At 44.4% G+C, this 18,443-nt stretch overlaps 1 protein-coding gene across 1 annotated transcript; it reads right to left on the bottom strand.

Moving 5' to 3' along the window:
- Positions 1-2,241: 2,241 nt before the first annotated feature.
- Positions 2,242-4,674, bottom strand: HOXC11 (homeobox C11). The gene is made up of 2 exons (XM_032211911.1): positions 3,975-4,674; positions 2,242-2,474 (listed from the first exon to the last, which is right to left on the bottom strand). Exons 1-2 carry the CDS (start codon positions 4,672-4,674, stop codon positions 2,242-2,244), a joined length of 933 nt encoding a protein of 310 aa, XP_032067802.1.
- Between the last annotated feature and the right edge of the window lie 13,769 nt (positions 4,675-18,443).

Raw genomic sequence — 18,443 nt, 5'->3', positions numbered from 1 at the left:
TCAGTTGTCTCTTTATCCAGAGACGTAATACTTTCAGGCACCGAAGAGAAATTATATAAGGACTGGCCAAGGTTCAGTGGCAAATGTAGGGCTACACATTGAGAAATATTAGGCTCCATGTTGAAAAATATTAGGCTCCTTTCTTTCTTTCTCCCTTTCTCCTTGTTTGTGATGCTCCCCACATCTGCATAATTAAAACATGCATAAAACTAGTTAGGCACTTTCTTCTTATTTATCTTGTATTTGTTAGCAAATTGAGGCTTTCTGAGCAAAGGCGGGGGGGGGGGTGTTATTGACATGCAAACATAAGATTGTGCTCCTGTCCCACGTCCTGGGGGTTGAACTTGTTTTGCTTAAGAGAAGGAATTAAGTACTTGACTTTGCATTTGCGCCTAGCACAAGGGGAAAGGGGGTGGAAAAGGAGGGGGCTAGGTACTTTATCCTTGACGTTAAGGAGAATTTCGACTTCTTTGTCGAGGCAGACAGAAACGCTCTCCTTAAGCATCGTCGCCCGTAATGACATTTGGGGGCGGGAAATATTGCAATATTGCTCATTAACCACCATTTCAGCATATTGCAATATATCATTGCTGCAGGAGTAGGGAGGGGGAAATAGTGGGGGAAGAGAGAGAAATAAAGAAACAAAAACATTACTAGATGGGAGAAACAAAGACATCTGGAGCCAAACATAGCGCGCCCCCCTACTCTTAGGCTAAGAAATGTCTATAAATGTAAATGCAGCGATGAAAAAAACGATGAACTCTATTACAAATGTCTAGTTAAACACAGAAGGTTCCTATTAATGTGAGTATATACCATGCAGGATGTTTCTCTGTTATGTTTCTATACGTCCGCATTTGTATATGTGCAAACACAGACACAGACACACAGACACACACACACACACACACACACAAAATGGGGATTTATTTTGCACAAATCTTTCTCTGTCACACAGATATCCAGGCCGCACGTGGACACCTCTCTGTTGTGGCATTGAAAAGTCCTGCTGGAAAGTGCACACCACACTGGCTGCAGTTTGTCTTTTAAGATGGAAATACTAATAAAATGGTCAAATAAAATCATAATATAGAACAGCTTGAAATCTCTTTATTTGCCATAGAATTTCACAGAGTTGCCCTGGATTCAGTTCTTTACATACAACCAAGATTTATTTATAACTGCGGTTGCCGGTTGCTGGAGCTGTTCTTGTCCTTGTTGCTGTTTGCTGGTCTCTTGATGTCCAGGGGAGGGAGGGAAATGCATTTACACACTATTTAAGAGACAGTTATTGCAAATTTATTGTAGTCCATTCCACTTCCTCCCGGTCCACCCCCCCCCCCCACCCTGACCCCCAGATGCAGAAACGGGAGAAAACTCAACCAGGGGCTTCCTGGGTATGTATATATCACAGGTCTACGAGGGAATCAATGGAACTTACACTATTATAGTGACGCCAATTCTGGGAAAGGAGTTTTAAATCAGTTTTCAAGCAGCAAGGCATGTTCAGCAATGGAAGCCCCGATGAAGAAGAGTGTGTGTGCGCGCGCGTGTGCATGGCGGGACGGGGTGGTGGTGGTGGTGTCCTCTAATCATCTACACCCATGCACACTTACCTACACACTCACCGCTCTTGTACACCTACCCACACACACCTATCCACGCAGACTCGCACGAAGCCTTTCTCCCAGCTGAAGACTGAAATTCTTTGGGTAAGGAATGTTTTAGAAATCACGCATCAACAACCTGCGTGTCAGAAATCAGGGCCACCACAAAGCGTTTTCGGAACAGAGCTCAGTGGGTTCTTCCAAAGGATTGGAGAAGAGGAAGAGATTTGAAGGATGGTAAGGAGAAAGGAGAACAATAATAATTAATAATAATAATAATAACAACAACAACGAATCGGATTCCCATTCTTCAGAAGCAAACATTCATTAGAAGTTCATAGAAATAGTCAGTCTTCTTCAAGGTTTAGGGAAAAGTAGACGGGACTATACAAGACTTTTTTTAAAAAATCATGTCCCAAACAGTTCCCCAAAATACAAATCTAAGGAAGGAGGGTGGGAATTTAAAACTCAGGGGTTGTTTCCAGGCTCCACTTCTCAAGTCAAACCGTACTTTGCCAACATTGTTTCTTCTTCCTACACAGAATACTTCAACGAGCAGAGGGGTGGTTGTTGGTGGGTTTTTTTTTTAATTTTTAATTTTTGTTTACAAAAGGGTAATAAAATAAAAGAAAGTTCACAACAAGGGGTTTCCCGAGAAATACTGCAGGCGGTCTCTGCTGAGTTTTTTTTCTTTCATCCTTCTGTTCTGAAACCAAATTTTAACCTGTCGGTCAGTGAGATTCAACATCCGAGACAGTTGCAGCCTTTTCTCTTTGTTGATGTAGACGTTGAAGAAAAATTCCCTTTCCAGCTCTCTGATCTGGAATTTCGAGTAGGGACATCGCTTCTTCCTCGTACGGGGGGCACCTTAAAGGGGGGGGGGAAAGAAAGCAGAGAGAGAAAATACCACCAGAAGGCAGGAAAAGCAGCTACACAAAGTAACCCCTGCAAAATCCTAACCTTTCTCTTCCCTCCTGCCCCCACCGCCCCCCAAATGAGAGCTCACTTGCACACAGGTCCTTCCACCGTCCACACACACACACACACACACACACACACACGTTTCTGCCAACACAACCTTCTGCAACATATTACAACTATGTGGATCGTCTTTCCCGCTCAGTTTTTAAACCTAGGACAATTTGCCACCCTGGGCTTGGCCCTCAGAATAAGAGCCAAGAAAGAGTTCAGGCTCTGCAATGCCGCTGGGAAACAGACTTTTTTTTCTTTTTAGTCTTGCCCTATCCACTACCAGTCGGGCTCCGAGTGGAGCAGAAGTAAACAAGGCAAGCTCTCTGCTTATGCTTCTGGTTAACTGGAGTGCCACCCTCCGCAGAACCCCTCCACACAGAGAGACGTTTTTCACGCACAAAGAAAATCAAAGCCACAGATCTTAAACCGAATCCCCGCCCTAAGGAACAGGGGAGAAAGGGAACACTCTCCCCCCCCCCCACAAGGCACTCGAGTGGCAAATAAAAACCTGGACGCGCGCAGGCAGCGGTACAATATTTTACCGTCCCATTCAGTTGTTATGAATGAAAATCGATGGCGTAAGGACACATGTCTGATCAATTGCTTCGATCCACGTTTTTCAAAGAAGAACCATAAATGTGTGCCTTATGCCAGGGTGGTGGTTGGGGGGGGGGCGTGTGCAGTTTCTGAGATGTCCTGTCTTTGGGGTTTTGGGGGGGAAGGGGGGCGGACGGGACAGACGCGCGTGCGTGTCTGTGTGTGATTTCAGAGGTCAGCAAAGTACTTTTAGCAACAAAGTAAAACTGCGTAAACAAATGAAAAAGGAAATTTAGCCGGGGCTTGGAGAAAGGTCAGTGACATCTTACAAGCAAAGCAAGGCTAACTTGTGCTCGTGAGGTGTTGCTCTCCCCTGTGTTTATACACATATACAGAGCACACGTGTATTTTTTTAAAAAAAATAATTATAATTATAATCATAATCATATCATCTCGACTATCACGCCGCCTGCGCCTTTCGGGAGGACAAGAAACTCTTGCTCTACCCCTCCAAAGCCCGGCCTCAAATCCCGTTAAAACCATCCCCATAAGTTCATGATCAAAGTTAATATTTGTCACCCCGGTGGGCTTTTCAAATCTCCCCGGCTGGGGGCTGGGTGGGGGGGCTGGGTCTTCGCCTCCCGTCTCCCTTTCTCTCCCAGAAGCCGTTCCCATCGTAAACATTCCTCCCGTTGCAAGACCCAGCTTTGCAGCTTATCATAAAATCCCTTTGAATGCTTATAAAACTCCACATAAAAACCTGGCCGAGGGGAAAAAAAAAAGAAAGAAAGAAAACCAGCGGGCTAGTTTTCCCTTCACCTTTCCCATTTACGGCCGCGGCGCTCGCTCGCTACCTACTGGCGCTGCTGGCTTTGCCGGCGTCCTTGTTGGCCGAGGAAGAGGAGGCTGAAGAAGCTGGGTTGGTGCTTTCCTCCTCGTCTTCCGGGTCGACGCCCTGCTCGCCGCGGGATGACAGGGCGGTGGGCTCGGCGGCGGCGGCGGCGGCGGCGGGGTCGCTCTCCAGCTTGCTCTGAGCCTTCTGCGGGCAGCCCTCGAGCGGGTTCTCGGCCGCGCAGTAGGCGTTCTCGAAGAAGCGGTCGAAGCCCTGCGGCAGGACGCTGTTTTTGTTCACGCCGGAGTAGAAGCCGGTGGGCGGCGGGGGGTTGCCGCTGGGGGGATGGTGGTGGCTGTAGGCGCTCTCGTTTTTCATCAGCATCTCGGTCATGGTGGACGGCGGGAGGCAGTCCCGGTGCATCAGCTCCTCGGCGGAGTAACACGAGGCGTAGCCGCTCCTAGGGTGCCATTTATTGGAGGGGTCCAGCCCGTAGGAGACCTCGCGCACGGGCTGCACTTGGGAGAGGTTGGCGGAGTAAGGGTAGGAGATCTGGCGAGACGGGGCCTGGGGCAGGAAGGAGGAGACGGTGGAAAATTCGGGGACGTAATAGGTGCAGCTGGGGAGGTAGAGGTTAGAAGCGCAACCTGCCCGCTCCCCGAAGTCGCCGCTCCGCTCCTTGCGCGACTGGGAGCAGAAGTTCCCGAGGTTGACCGAGTTAAACATCTTTCTCCTTTTCTCGCTCCTATAGATAGAGGTTGGGGATCCGAGGTGCAGAGGGGGAAAAATTTGGGAAGGCGAGATGACGCGCTATCCGTCTTAGTCGCGCTCTCCGGGACACGTGATCCAAAGTAGATATTGCCATATATCAGTTTGGAAGCACTTGGAAGCGTAGGAGTGGTTCACTTAGGTAAGATCTCAGAGGTTCAAACGATTGGTTTTCAAACACCGCAGAAACATTATGAAAATCAATCGCGGAATTTTGTGTTGGTTTTTTTCTGCCAGGCACACACCCCTCGTCAGCATGCAGAGCGGGCGCCAAGGGATGGCTCAGGAAGTCCTCTCTTCCTCTTCCTCTCCCGTTTGGGTTTGGCTTTCAATGGTTCGGGTGGGGGGATTCCGATGTGGGGTAGCTTCGTGGGAGTGAGGGGTGGGTGGGAGGGTCTATCCAAGGATTTAACTCTAATCTCCCCCTCGCATGTGTGTTCCTTCCCATGCTAGTCATATTTTAAGTGCTGGATTATCTCCCCCCTCCTTTTTCCTTTCCCCCCTTTAATGGAGATTGAATTACTAGAAGCTCAGAGGAGAGGATAAAGATTCTTCAGTAAGTTTTTCAAATATTTCTCAAGGTCTCCATTTGGGAGTGAGACTAGCATCCACATTCGCTCCGTGTCTTGCCCAGAAGGGTAGGGAGACAGAGAGAAAGGAGGGAGCAATTAGCCCCTGGCCTTCCCCATTGATGGATCACCTGGTTGCTTTAGCAGCATCTCAGGTAGGCGGAAATCACGGGGAAATCTCCTTTGGCAGCCGGAGGGGAGTGTTGGAGTGGTGGTGTAAAGTTTAAAACTTTTGCCAGAGAGGGAAATCCAAAACTGGAATCTAGCTGAGGCCTAGGGGAAAGATTGGAGTGAGCCCAGAATGAAAGAGGCCAGCTCAAAAGGAAGAACCAACGATTTAAGATAAGGACTGATAAAGGATCAGAAGCCTGTATATTTTTTTTAAATGTTTGGTTAAATATTTATCAGGTAAGAGAAGTAGAGTGAATATTTAATGCAAGTGTTTATTGTCAATCAATATATGTTCGCCGTGTCTTGTAAATTTATTTGGTCAGTTAAGTTGGGGGAGGGATGTGTGATAGAAATTAAGGAGTTTTATTAAAGTCATTTGTCCTAGTATCCCGGCTTCGAATATTGTTCTTCTTCTTCTGTATATCACACCACGATTTAAAACTGAAAGAAGATATATTTGGGGAGCATGTGCCGTTATTGACATTTCTAGTGACTTTCAAACAATAGTTATCTTCTCCCAATATTAATTCAGGAAACTATGATAAAAGATATATAAAACATATGGACAGTTGGAGGAGGTCATATATCCATACAAGCATCCAAAATAGATGTTTGTTTTAAATTGAACATGGACTTGATTTGCTGCTTAAAGTAAAATGAAGAATATACATATACAGTATATTTAGATATTGTCAAAGCTGCAGGCTACATTTGTTTAATAGAAAGAGCAGAGCTGTCTAATATTCTCTTGCCTCTTTGTTATTTCCTCTCTTTCTCCTTTCTCTTTCTTCTTCCCAAGTTTTAGGTTTATCTTCTTTAATTTACTTCTTGCTGATTCTGTTTGCTCCATTCTGTTCTTTCAGTCTGTTCCAGCGTTGGGCAGCGAGATGGTTTGGGAGGAGGGAATCTCCTACAATTTTACTTTGTTTAGATAAAATCCTCCTGCCTTTATTGCCGTCACTGGCTCCACTTTTGGACAGTTTAAAAGCCCCATAAGAAAATTCACTTAGTATCAGGAGAGTAAAAATGACTTTAGTAGTGATATCTTGTGGATACGTGAACTAAATTCACAGGAAGAAATCCAGACTTGTAGTAGCCAGTTTGGAAAATAATACATTAAGAATGTTGTCTGTCCACTGTTTGCAAGAGAATATTTTCCTCTGTGGAAGAGAGGCTGGCATGAATCTTTTAAAATGGACTTCTAATAAGGAAACAGGAAAAAGAAAAAAAGATGGCCTAATTTGCCCTTCTGATTTATTTCCACTGATGTATTTTGATTGGGATGACCTTCCTTGCCTTTCAAAGCAACAGATAAGGGCAAGTTGGCAAGGCAAACCTGGTTTGCATGGCTATATTTTTTGGGGGGAAGGATTCAGCGTAGAGCCAAATGGAACTGCAGTTAATAAGCAAGCTACTTTACAACAAGAGACAGATCAGCTTGATGGACCATGTCTCATAAAAGACCAAAACCTTGTTAATGCGAGGGGTGGTAGCAGTGGTGGTTAGAGGGGAGGGAGGGATGGGATGTGGACTGAAGTGTCCTTCCCAGAGTGGCACACCTGGCATTGAGGCATGTCATCTGAAGTCAAGATGGCACCATTGGAAGCCTTTTCTATTCAGAGCCTTCATTGATATTGTAAAAGGAGACCCCCTATTAGTTTATGGGAGTCAAAAATCAGGAGTCCGCAAGCACTTTTTAATCAAATGTGCGTGTGCAATGTCTGAAAGTGTGCCACCACATACTTTATTAGGGACCTTTCAGGATAAACTGGAGCAAAGTCAAGAGCTATGGGGCAGATGGTCTGTAGCATGTCCTAAGCCAAAGGATTAAAACTTTCCTTCAGTGCTGCCCTCACTCCAGATTTTAGTGTTGGGCTGTTTTACAAATCTCTTCCTCCGGACAAGTAAACTTTCCAATCTCTCCAGACACATCCACGTCCCCCTGTCATTTGAGGGCACCCCCTGTGCCAGGATGAAAAGGACGTCCTGTGTTTTGCCATTGATGCCAATCTCCATTTCTTCAGCCTTACTTTGAGGAGTTGGGAGTCTTCCTTTGGTCTCTCCCAGCTGTCCATTAAAGCATCAGGGAATCTTCCCCTTGCCTTTTATAGGGTAATATTCATACGTGCAGCACACTATTAAAGGTATTGTTTACAAGACTTATTAATCCCTCATCCATTCACGCCCTCCTCAACCCACACACCCCTCCAACACTCCGAAACCTGCCCGGGTGAAGATATTTTCCATAAGACTGACTGGGAAAGATGCTCCATTCCACATCTGATCCAAAGGCAGTGTGTCTGACCACACACCCCCTTTCTCCCCCTCCTCAGTTTTGTATTTGGGGTAGAATTACTTCCCCATTTTATTCAACTCTTTTGGTGGTGGTGGTGGTGGTGGTGGTGAAAAGAAGAGATCTAAAGGTTTGTGGCTAAAAGTATGCGGGGCGTAATGTCTGAGGCTCTTTCCTCTAGGTGTGTGGATAATTTACTGCTCTTAATAGGTAGATATAAGTTTGAACAAGCCCAGCGCTGTTGCCTGTTTTAATGCCCGGTTTAAAGTATAGGATTTGTCGGCTTCCTGCGAAGAAACACAGAGAAGACAGCTGTGGAGCCCTTGAATTTGAACCACCAAAGTCAATTCCCTGACTACCATAAAACAGAAGAATGAAGGCTGGAAGTCTCACATTCCTTTTGGTTTCCACTTAAACAAAAAAAAAGAAAGAAAAGAAAAGGGGAAAAAAGGACGGGGGGGGGGTAGGCCCAGTGCACATATATATGGCAAATAAACTGCAAGGTCCACTGACTGCTTTCATCCTTAAAAGATTTTATTTTTGCAACTGGCCAAACTTTTTACAAACCATTTTAGGACACTTTTTAATTTTTTAAGAAATAAAGGACAGTGTGATGTAAATGTTATTTGAAAAGAGATTTGATCGCTCCTCATAAAATGGGAGGAAGAAAAGGAAGGAAGGAAGGAAGGAAGGAAGGAAGGAAGGAAGGAAGGAAGGTGGAATAAAAAGAGGAAACAATTCTGTCATTTCTCAGGCCAGGCATCTTGTATGCAATTAAATGTGTATATCTACAGCCAGCTGGTTGTTTATGGTTCTTTCAATATTGCATTGCATGAAATTGCTATGTTAATACAATGGTACATTTCCATTCTCTCCTGCCAATTCATTTTCTGACCTAAGGATGGGCCTACTTAAACACATGTTAGCCGTTTTTATTTTGAAATTATTTTTAAAGGCACAGGAGTGAGATGGTTCAGCTTGGACAAGACTTTGTAGAAAACGTCTTTCTTTCTTTCTTTCTTTCTTTCTTTCTTTCTTTCTTTCTTTCTTTCTTTCTCCCCAACATCAGCCTTCAAAGAAGCAGGGCCCCATTTTCTTTGCAGCAGGCTGGGCCAAAGAAATGTTAAAATTACCAGAACGGCCAGACTTTAGTTCTGAGGTTGTTTGTATATGTTAAAGGAAGTTGAGTCTGACCCTTATAGCATGCAGAGGATGAAATTAGGCAGGAGCTAGAAACACACTCGTGCTGTCAGTAAATGGGTCTCTCCAGGATAGCGAAAAAAATAAATAAATTCATGTTCTCCCGTATCTATTTCTATTAACTTCCCACTCCAATCTGATAACAACTTTTTTTCCCCCTCCAGAGTTCTTTGGTTGATATTAGCAAATGTGGTATGGAATCTGTTTTGGAGAAGGGACCTTAAATGTTATCCATTAAAAGGATTGTGGTCCAGTAACCTCTCCCAGCATATTAATCACAGGCTTTCAAGCAGTGCAAGGCAGAGTGCTTTTAAAGGGAGAAATCAGGAGAGAAGGGGAAAAAAGAAAATAGAAGGGGGGAAAAAAGAAAACGCTTGCCTTTTCAGCATTAAAAAAAAAAAAAACATACACACACCTTATCGCCTTGCAGGCTTTTTCCTAGGGAATTCGAGATACTCTTCTTAACACACTTCCTTTTGCTTTAGATAATTCCGATGATTATGCCATGTCGACAAATAACCATTGCCATAATTTGGGAACCAGCACCGCTCGGCCTGCATTAAGCAGCTATTTTCTCCTGCCTTATATCAGGCCAAATAACCCCCACTTTCGGACGCCTTTATGAACGACAGATCTCGCTGTTGCGCCCCGAACTAAGGCCCAATGATCTCAGTGGAAGAGGCTTGCAAATAAATGAGTTTGGAATCACAGTCTGGCATTTGATTGCTTTTCTTTTATACTGCAGTTTTGGCGCAGCAACAGAGTAATTACTTCTCAAGGAAAAAGAAAGAGGAAAAAAAAGCCAAAAAATAAATTAAAAAAGTCCAAGTATTTAAATCAAATGGCAAACCTTGCGGGTATTAAGAGGAAAAACTAGCTAACCGTCACAGTTAAGGAACCGAGGACCAGAAGACAATAGCCACAAGGAGGAAGCTGTTGGGAAATATTATTGCCCTCCGATGTCAAAGATAAATTTAATTGGATAGGAGCCAGCCTACTAAGGATGACTTCATAAGCAACATACGGTTCCAAGATAGAAGGCGACAGGCAGGCCGAATCTCTTTCAGAGAGGCTGGATTGCAAGTTCAAAATCATGTGGACCCAATAAAGATAAACGCTGATAAGCAACATCCCACATGCAAAGCCCACACTGAGGGGTGGGGGAGACGACCGGGAAGGAGAGAGGGTGGTGGTGAAAAGGAAGATGCTCACCTAGCAGTGGTATTATGAATGCATGCAGACCGCTGGCTGTGATCGGGTCAAGAGCAAATGGAGTCCCGGGATGGGTAAGAAACTCGGGGTTGTCTCGTCCCTTCGGATCCTATGTATGTGTTTTTCCCTCTTCCGGGGATTCCAATACAGATACGGTAAAACAACACCCCCCCCCCACTTTGATACAGCTTTGCTTAGAAGTGAAAACCTAACGTTCCAGCTGCCTGCTAACTACGGTAGGTGGAAGAGCAAGCTCTGAGTTGACAAGGAACTAGTGAGTAGGGGGGACGCATTTATGTATGCCGCACATACACACGCGTGGGCACGCACACACACAAACAGAGGTTCAAATACAGATGCTTGCAAAGCCACCTCCACTGGAATTTGTCAACAATTCATCTTGTAAGCAAGTTAAAGGAGACCTACCCATTCACCCATGAAATCTATTTTCAGGGTACAGAGCATCACTTAAAAATAATAATAATAATAATAATCGGGTAGTGGTTTATGGGGGGAAAAAGAAAAAGAAGAGGAATGAGGGGAGAGGTGTGAGCAGCATGTTCTCTAGTCAAACCTTTCCAAATCAGCCAGCGTGCGAAATCATATTTGTACAACACGCAGAGAGAGTGAGTGAGTGAGTGAGGGAGGGAGGGAGGGAGAGAGAGAGAAACTTGCATATATACTCAACTTGCTTTATTGTCTCAACCAGGTTGAAAGGAAGGAAGGGGGGTATAAAAAATTATCTTTACGGTAAGAATATCCTGGCACGAGCAGCCTTTTCATTCGCGAGGACTTATTTCTTTGCAGGAGTTTGTGAGAAAGAGGGGTGGGTGGGGTGGGGGGAGTTGCTGCTGCTAATATGAAGTTTAACCAAAATCTTCATCAGAAATATATTGTTTGGAGTTGGGCGTGGTGGTAAATATATCCACCCCTCCCTTTATCTGCACCTTTATACATTCTATAACTTTCTCTGTGTAGAGAGAGAGAGATGCACACAAATATTCACTCACCCCTTCATTTGTATGTTGCTTTGATTTTTTTTTGGGGGGGGGGTCCACAGGCAATTCCGTTTTCATTTGACTTAACACGGTCAAAGTAAAATCTCGGGGTTGTTGGGGGGGATTAATAGGGGGAAACGCTAAAACTCTCCACTTGCTTCTCCTCCCCCCCCCCCTTTGGGCACACACCCTCTCGTGCACAACGTAGGTCAGCGAACTTAGAATCAACCCGCATTTAACTATAGAGCCGAACGAAAGAGAATGCCCGGGAGAGGGAAAAAGTGACACTCTGCAAACCCCCAAACCGGTTTGGAGTTGTTGTTGTTGTGGTTTTTTGTTTGTTTTTGTTTTACATTATTTCATTCCTGCGAAATACCCGTCCCTTTGTTTGCATGGGGCCATGTGCGCGTGCGCACAGCCATGTACTCGCTCTTTCTCCCCGAAGTGTGCATATATCCACCCACCCACCCACCCCCAGTCTGTGTACACGCGGACGTATTGAAGAGGACCGTGAAGCTTCGTGGCTACTGCTCTGGGTGTCAGGAGAAAGTGGGGCCGCTGAAGAACAAGTTAAATGAAAGGATTTCTTTTCTCTCCCCTCCCGATGTTTAAACATTTTGTGTGTGGGGTGGGGATTTAATGTTTAGTGGGATATAATGTAACTTCTGGTGATGATTCTAAACTACCCTGTCAAATATACCCTTCAATGTTTGCAAGCGGGGGGGGGGGGCTATAGGTAGGTGCAGGAAGGGAAAAGAGGGATGGGATTAATTCAGTCACTTAATAATTACCGTATCTTGGAAAATGTCACAAACCTTCTAAGAAAGAAAATTCCAAATTGACTTTGCCAGTGTTTAAAAAAAAATAGTACGGGGAGCTGCGGGGGGGGGGGAGCTTAAGAAAGGAGCTTAAATATATTGCTTCTATATGTCTATCCCTTCAAATGATAACAGGCAAAAACACACCACCAATGATTTGGTCAGGTTGGGAGCAAAGCTGCGTTTGTTTGTTTTTTAAAGACAGCAGAATTGGTTATTTATTTATACTAGACCTTAACGTCCTGATTTATGCATTCCATTTTAAACACTGTCACCTTAATGAATTCCTACACCCCTTTCAATAATTAATTATGCACCCACATAGTCAGTCAGTCTGTTTGCCTGCCTGCCTGCCACTCCCCTGGGTTCAACGAAGCAACTTCTTCAAGATTATTTTTCCACTTCTGCCTATGAGACAATATGTTTGAAGGGTGGAGTTGATTAACATAGAAGTTTGCAAAGGCCCACATGTAATTACCGAAGAGCAGTATCTACAGATGTATATACCTCCTTAGGTTCCCCCCACCTTCTTTCTTTCTTTCTTTTGCCTACTTTTAAATGCTAACAGTCTAAAGTCAAACCTCTAAAAAAGTAAGGCCCTTGGAGTTTAGATTTTTGTGTTAACTTTGTGTTAACAGAATAGAGGTGACAAGAGGTCAGATCACACAAGGAGGATGAGACAAAAAATGATTTTATTTTTTTATTCTGTCCATCTGTCTGTCTATATCAATCGTCTATCACTCTATCTATCCACCCACCCATCCACCCACCCACCCATCATGATCTATTTTAACCTACCTTCCTTTTTTTTCTATTTCCCTTTTCTTATCTGCTTGACAGGACTAACGGGGGGGGGGTAGTCCTTGCATTTGCGAGGTGTTTCAAAACTAACCAAGATGAAACCAAACCGGAAACACAAAATGGGAAGAAGTGTAAAAGGGGGAGACGCGCGCGCGTGCGTGTGTGTGTGATGAAACTTGCAAGGCACATCTGGCCTGAATCTAAGCAAGATACCAGAAAAAAAACTACACACACACATACACATACACACACACACACACACACTGCATAGATGAAATATGCTTTTGAAACCAACCTAATTGGTTTGTTGTGATTTCTCCTCATTCATCCAGGAAAAAATATATCCGTGCCAGCTCTCAATCCTTACCCAACCTTAGGGTATTCTGGTGAACCAAACTACCCAAACTTTTTCGTCTCTCTATATAGTACAAATGAGGCATGCTGAACTAATGATAACCATGGCTAAATAAACTTCCATGCATTCCATACCAGACTCTTTTTAAAAAAAAATAATAATGATGGGTTGGTTCATCAGGAAACCCAAACAGGCCAAGCCCTTCATTAAAACTAACCAACATGCCACAAAACCTTGTTTCTTCTTTTCAGGAACTTTGGGATGTAGCAAAAAAAAAAAGGGGGGGGACTCTCCCAACTTGGGTTCTGAGAAATACAGCATAAGGAGCTCCAAGATTTAAGGGAATTTATATGTGTTCTGGGGTTTGGGATTATTATGGGTTGTTCACATAGTCAGATGTTTCGACTAGATTTTGGCATTTTTAACAACCTATCCAGTCCTTCCCAAGGATCCGAGATAGGCAATTGTTGATGTTTGACGGTGTTAAATGTTTCCACGCAGATATAAGCTGTGCCCAGTAAAGCTGCCTTTTGCCTTTTGGGATTGACTGTTGGTGTAGCATTATTATTATTGTTGTTGTTGTTATTATTATTATTATTATTATTGATAAATTATCACCGATACCATAAGAGTTCTCCAGCAATTGTCTGGGAAACTCTTATGCTTTCTGCCTCTTGGAAACCGAGACAGAAGAAAAAGGAAAGGACAGAGGAAGAATTTAAATTACGGGATGGCCTCGGGGGCTGTAATAGATTAAATCGAGCCTCTTTTGTTGGCCAAGTGGCTGCTGCCAATATTTCATAAAAGGTCGTATTGTTTCCTCGAGAGGAAGGTAAAAGCCCAAGTTATCTTTCACACGCGGAGAACAGCTCGCCACTGGGAAGAGAGGAGAGGGGGTGGGTGGGATGGAGGGGAAAAAGAGCTCTTTGGAGAGGGGGGGGAATGAGCCGCTTGCTCCTTCACGCGACTTCCACTTTGCTCCTCTCGCTGCCGCTCTTTCCCCTCCCTTTCTCTCTCCAGGCCTCCCCCCTCCCTCCCCCAAAGTACACCCCTACTTCAGATTCGGGGTTCCTTTCCCGATTCAACGTCAGTATTAAAAAAAACCCCGCCCTTTCTTTCGCAACACCCATTCTTGGGCAGGTCTCCCTCTGTAAAACGTTACGAGGACGTCTTTGTCTTGGGAGAAGTAGAAGCTCGCGTACGTGTGCACCGAGGTTTCCACGCGCGCGCGGTTACAGGGAGTCTCTGAACGTGCACACGCATATTCAAAACTTCAGCGATTCTCCCCCTCCACCTCCATCTCCACCTCCCATGCCCGCTTTCTAATCTCCTGTCGCTCCCCCCCCCCCCCCCCACAAGTCCTGCGTTGGACTTTTGCAAGATGGAAAACTAAGCGTCCCGACTGACTCACTCTTCTCCCCCCCCCACACACACACAAAAAAACCCTTCCCCGCCTATTGCATTTGTCCCTCTGCTTACCGAGTGGTCGGGAAGAAACGCCAACGGGGGAGGCATTATTGAAGCCTCCCGGGGGGCTCTTCTTTATGAGGCTGGGTTTCCTCCCAGACAGACAGAGGTGCTTGCATCTGGGTGAAAGGAGGCTTGTTTCAAAGTCTGCAATCCATGAAGGACGGGGCCAGGGGAGGGGGAGAAACTTTCGGAGCCGGCTGTCTTCCTGAAGAGATCCCGGGTCTTGGTCCCCAGAAAAGGTTCTGTCTCTCGCCCTCCCCTCCTCCCTCCTTCCCCTGGCTTTCCTCTTGAGCGCTGGGACTTCGAATGTATCAGAAAAGTGGGGTGGAAACCCCAGGAGGAAAAGAGAACCAGGAAGAGGCAGCCCATATGTTTACTCCAGTAAGAAAGACAAGGGGCAGTTGTGACAAGTCCCTGAAAATGGAGGAGCGCCGTCTACCATATAAGGTAGGATGCTAACTTGACCTTCACTTTGTAATGGCGGCCCCCGCCCACTGAGACAGACAGTTGTAAACAGAAGCCTCCTGGCAAAAGGGAAAGGGAGGGTGGGAGGGAGGGAGTAGGCCACAAAAATTGCCAATATCTTCGATGATTTGTATACTGCAGCAAGAGAGTTAATGTTTTCTCTAAACTCCAGCAGGGGAAGATGAATGGGAGAGAGAGAGAGACAGACAGAGAGAGAGAGTGGGAGGGAGGGAGGGAGGGAGAAAAGAAAGAGGGGCATGGAAGCCAACCAGCTTCTTTATTAAAAGCCTATTCAGAAGGGCACTCCAGTACTTGGCCTGGTTGATCCAACTCTTGTTGTTGAATGTGGCCTTGAAGTAGTGTGTGTAAGGGGGCTGTGGAGTTGCAAGGAGGAGGGAGCCACTTTTCTTAGTTCAGCTTGAATGTCCCTTCATCAGGAATGGAAAGCTTTCATACTAGTTTCAGCACCAGAGGCTGAAAAAAATGTTTAATGTGATAAGCAACAGAAGGGTTTGTGAATTTAAGCCAAACTGATACCAAAACAAAGAAAAAGAAGAAACATCCCTCCCTCCCTCCCTTCCTCAATTATTTCACAGTTGTGGTTAAAGTTTGAACAGAGAATAAGATTACATTCCATTTATTACACATCGAATATAGGAGTGGTTCAGTAATGAGGACTGTTTCACATTTGTTTGTGGGTGAGAGAAAGCAGCATAGGAATTGCTCTGCTTACTGTATCTCTGAATGCCTGACACACATGACAAACACAGACTTAAACACACCCACAAACATATGCCAGACATCCACAGAGAAAATTTTTGTCTCCCATTAGAGAGAAGGAAAGGGGGCACACAGGGAAGATGCTAGATTTATTGGTATGCAATATTTACTTAAAGACACTCTGTTTCAACGAAGAGGGAAGGCTGGGAGACCCATTTCTTGGTCAAGGTGAAGTGAGGCTATCCCAAATATTTTTTTTTAAAAAGGTCAGTAGGATTTCTTTCTCTGATGTCAGGAAGGGAATTTAGGGAAGGAGGGGGCACAAAAAGGCAATATTGTAACTTCACCCCTCTCCTTTGCTGGTGTAGAGAGATTTACACTCTACTTTCCATGGGACTTCAATGCCTTTTGCTTGGGTTGGATCATGTCCTTTACTTCATTGGTTCAGGCACACTGATAGGGGTAGAGCAGCCGACAGAGATGCTGTTAGGGAAGTTGTAGCAGTGTGTTTGCATCCTGACAAGGTAGGCCAACATGCATGGTGAAGAACAGGCTGGATTTTTAATGTTTTATAAATATTCTTATTTGTGTCTGTCACCTGCCTCCATGTCTCGAGTCAATGGGGGCTTCTGACCAGCCTCTCCCACCACTACCACATTGGAAACATTCATTTTACAGAGGTATTACATGCATGAGAAAAGGAGGGTGATTCAGTTGGACACTATGCCAATAACTATGGGCAGAGTCCTTGACATTCTAGTACTTTATGCCTTTCTTTCAAACCTCTTGGCTTCCTTTGGATTCAGAAGTAGTTTTATTTGGAAAGCAATAGCAATGAGATTAATTTTAATTTACAATAATCACTATTGGCAAGAGGGCCATCGACCTGCCTGCATTCTGGTGTGCAACAAGTATTGGGGGAGGGGGATGTTTCTAAGCAGTGGCTGGATTGAGGCTCACTGGTACCCTAAGCATTGACAAATCTTGGTGCTCCTCTTCTTTGTACATACTGTACAAATCTTCTTTTATTTTTAATTTCTTTCTCAACTTTGTGGTGCCCCCTTTGGGCCTGGTGCCTTAAACATGCGCTTTGTCTGCTTAATGGTTAATACACCACGGTTTCTAAGGCTGATGGAAGCAGGTAAGAAAAAAAACCGGTGGCCATTACCATGATCATTTTGTTTTTACAAGTGCTCAATGTAGGAATATCTCCTCCCAGGCATTTTGGTTCTTGGAGGATTTTGAAAGGAAATCAAGATAGCAGTTGAGAAGCTTAGCTATGCTGCCTGTTTCACCTTGGGGATGGGGGGAGGGGAGAAAGCCACACAAGGTAATATCCTCCTAAAGAGACCCCGATGCTAATAATAATGATGATGATGCCTGCATTTGGAGCCATTATTTAATATTAGTATTTCATTTTCCCCCTGTTCCCTTTCATGAAATAATGCTAATGATGCATGATAATCATCCTGTTCACAAACCTCATAACAGATGAATTATTCTTCATCACTGAAATGAATTTCCACATGTCCTGTAAATTATACACTCCTAGCCAATGAACATGTGTCTTGGAGAAGATTAAAGGAAGTCCTGGGTACCCCTGCTATAGCTATTCTGCCTCCTCCTTTGCTCTTGGGCTGGGATTCTTAAAGATCTTTAAATGCTGCATAACAAGAAAGGCATTCCTATTATTCTGTTAAGTGTGGGGAGAGGGAAGAAGAGATTGTTTTTAGCAATTAATTCGCTTTGGTATATTTACAATCAGCATTCTAGCCAAAGACATGAAAGGGTCATTTTATTTAAATCCTAGAAAGGCATTAAGATGTTCAGTTTTCTGAGCATGCTGTGAAAGGAGTTTTTTTTTTTAAAGAATACTTAATTATGGAAAAGTTCTCCAGGCAACATTATGCACACACTACTACTACTGAGAAGTAAATTAGCCTTAAATTCAAACAGGCCTATTCCCAGATACAGGTCTGTGGTTTTATTTTTTTAAGCAGAAGACTTGGGCAGCTCCATTTAAAATATTAATGTACTTCTGAGTTAATGGAATCAGTGGTGCTGCAATATCTGATTTCAGGGAGAGAGATTTAAACACCTGTTTCAGTCTGCAGTGCTACTTGGAAATCGGGGGTCTTGCCTCGGTGAACTCAGTAGGCTTCAGAGTAAGTATAAATGGTTTATGGGGCTAACAACCACTCGACTGAAATCAGATGTTAAAGGACCAAATCATTCCTTTCAATTTGTCAAACATTGTGTGTGTGTGTGTGTGTGTGTGTGTGTGTGTGAGAGAGAGAGAGAGAGAGCAAGAGAGAGAGTGAGAAAGACAGAGACAGAGACAAAGACAGACAGAGAGACAGAGATAGAGAGAGACAGAGACAGAGCGAGAGGGAGAAAAGAGAAACACACACACAGAGAGAGACAAAGAGAGAGAGAGAGAGAGAGAGACAGACAGAGACAGAGACAGAGAAAGAGAGAGACAGGTGCACACACAAAGAGAGACAAAGATACACAGAGAGAGACAGAGTGAAAGAGAGAGACAGACAGAGAAAGAGAGAGACAGGTACACAAACAAAGAGACAAAAATACAGAGAGAGTGAAAGAGAGAAAAAGAGAGAGAGACAGAAAGAGAGAGAGATACACACACAAAGAGAG

The sequence above is a fragment of the Thamnophis elegans genome, chromosome 2 (assembly GCF_009769535.1).
Source record: "Thamnophis elegans isolate rThaEle1 chromosome 2, rThaEle1.pri, whole genome shotgun sequence".
In the NCBI taxonomy this organism is placed as follows: Eukaryota; Metazoa; Chordata; class Lepidosauria; order Squamata; family Colubridae; genus Thamnophis; species Thamnophis elegans.
The sequence above is the reverse complement of the archived record's forward strand: the minus strand, read 5'-3'. Positions and strand labels throughout refer to the sequence as shown.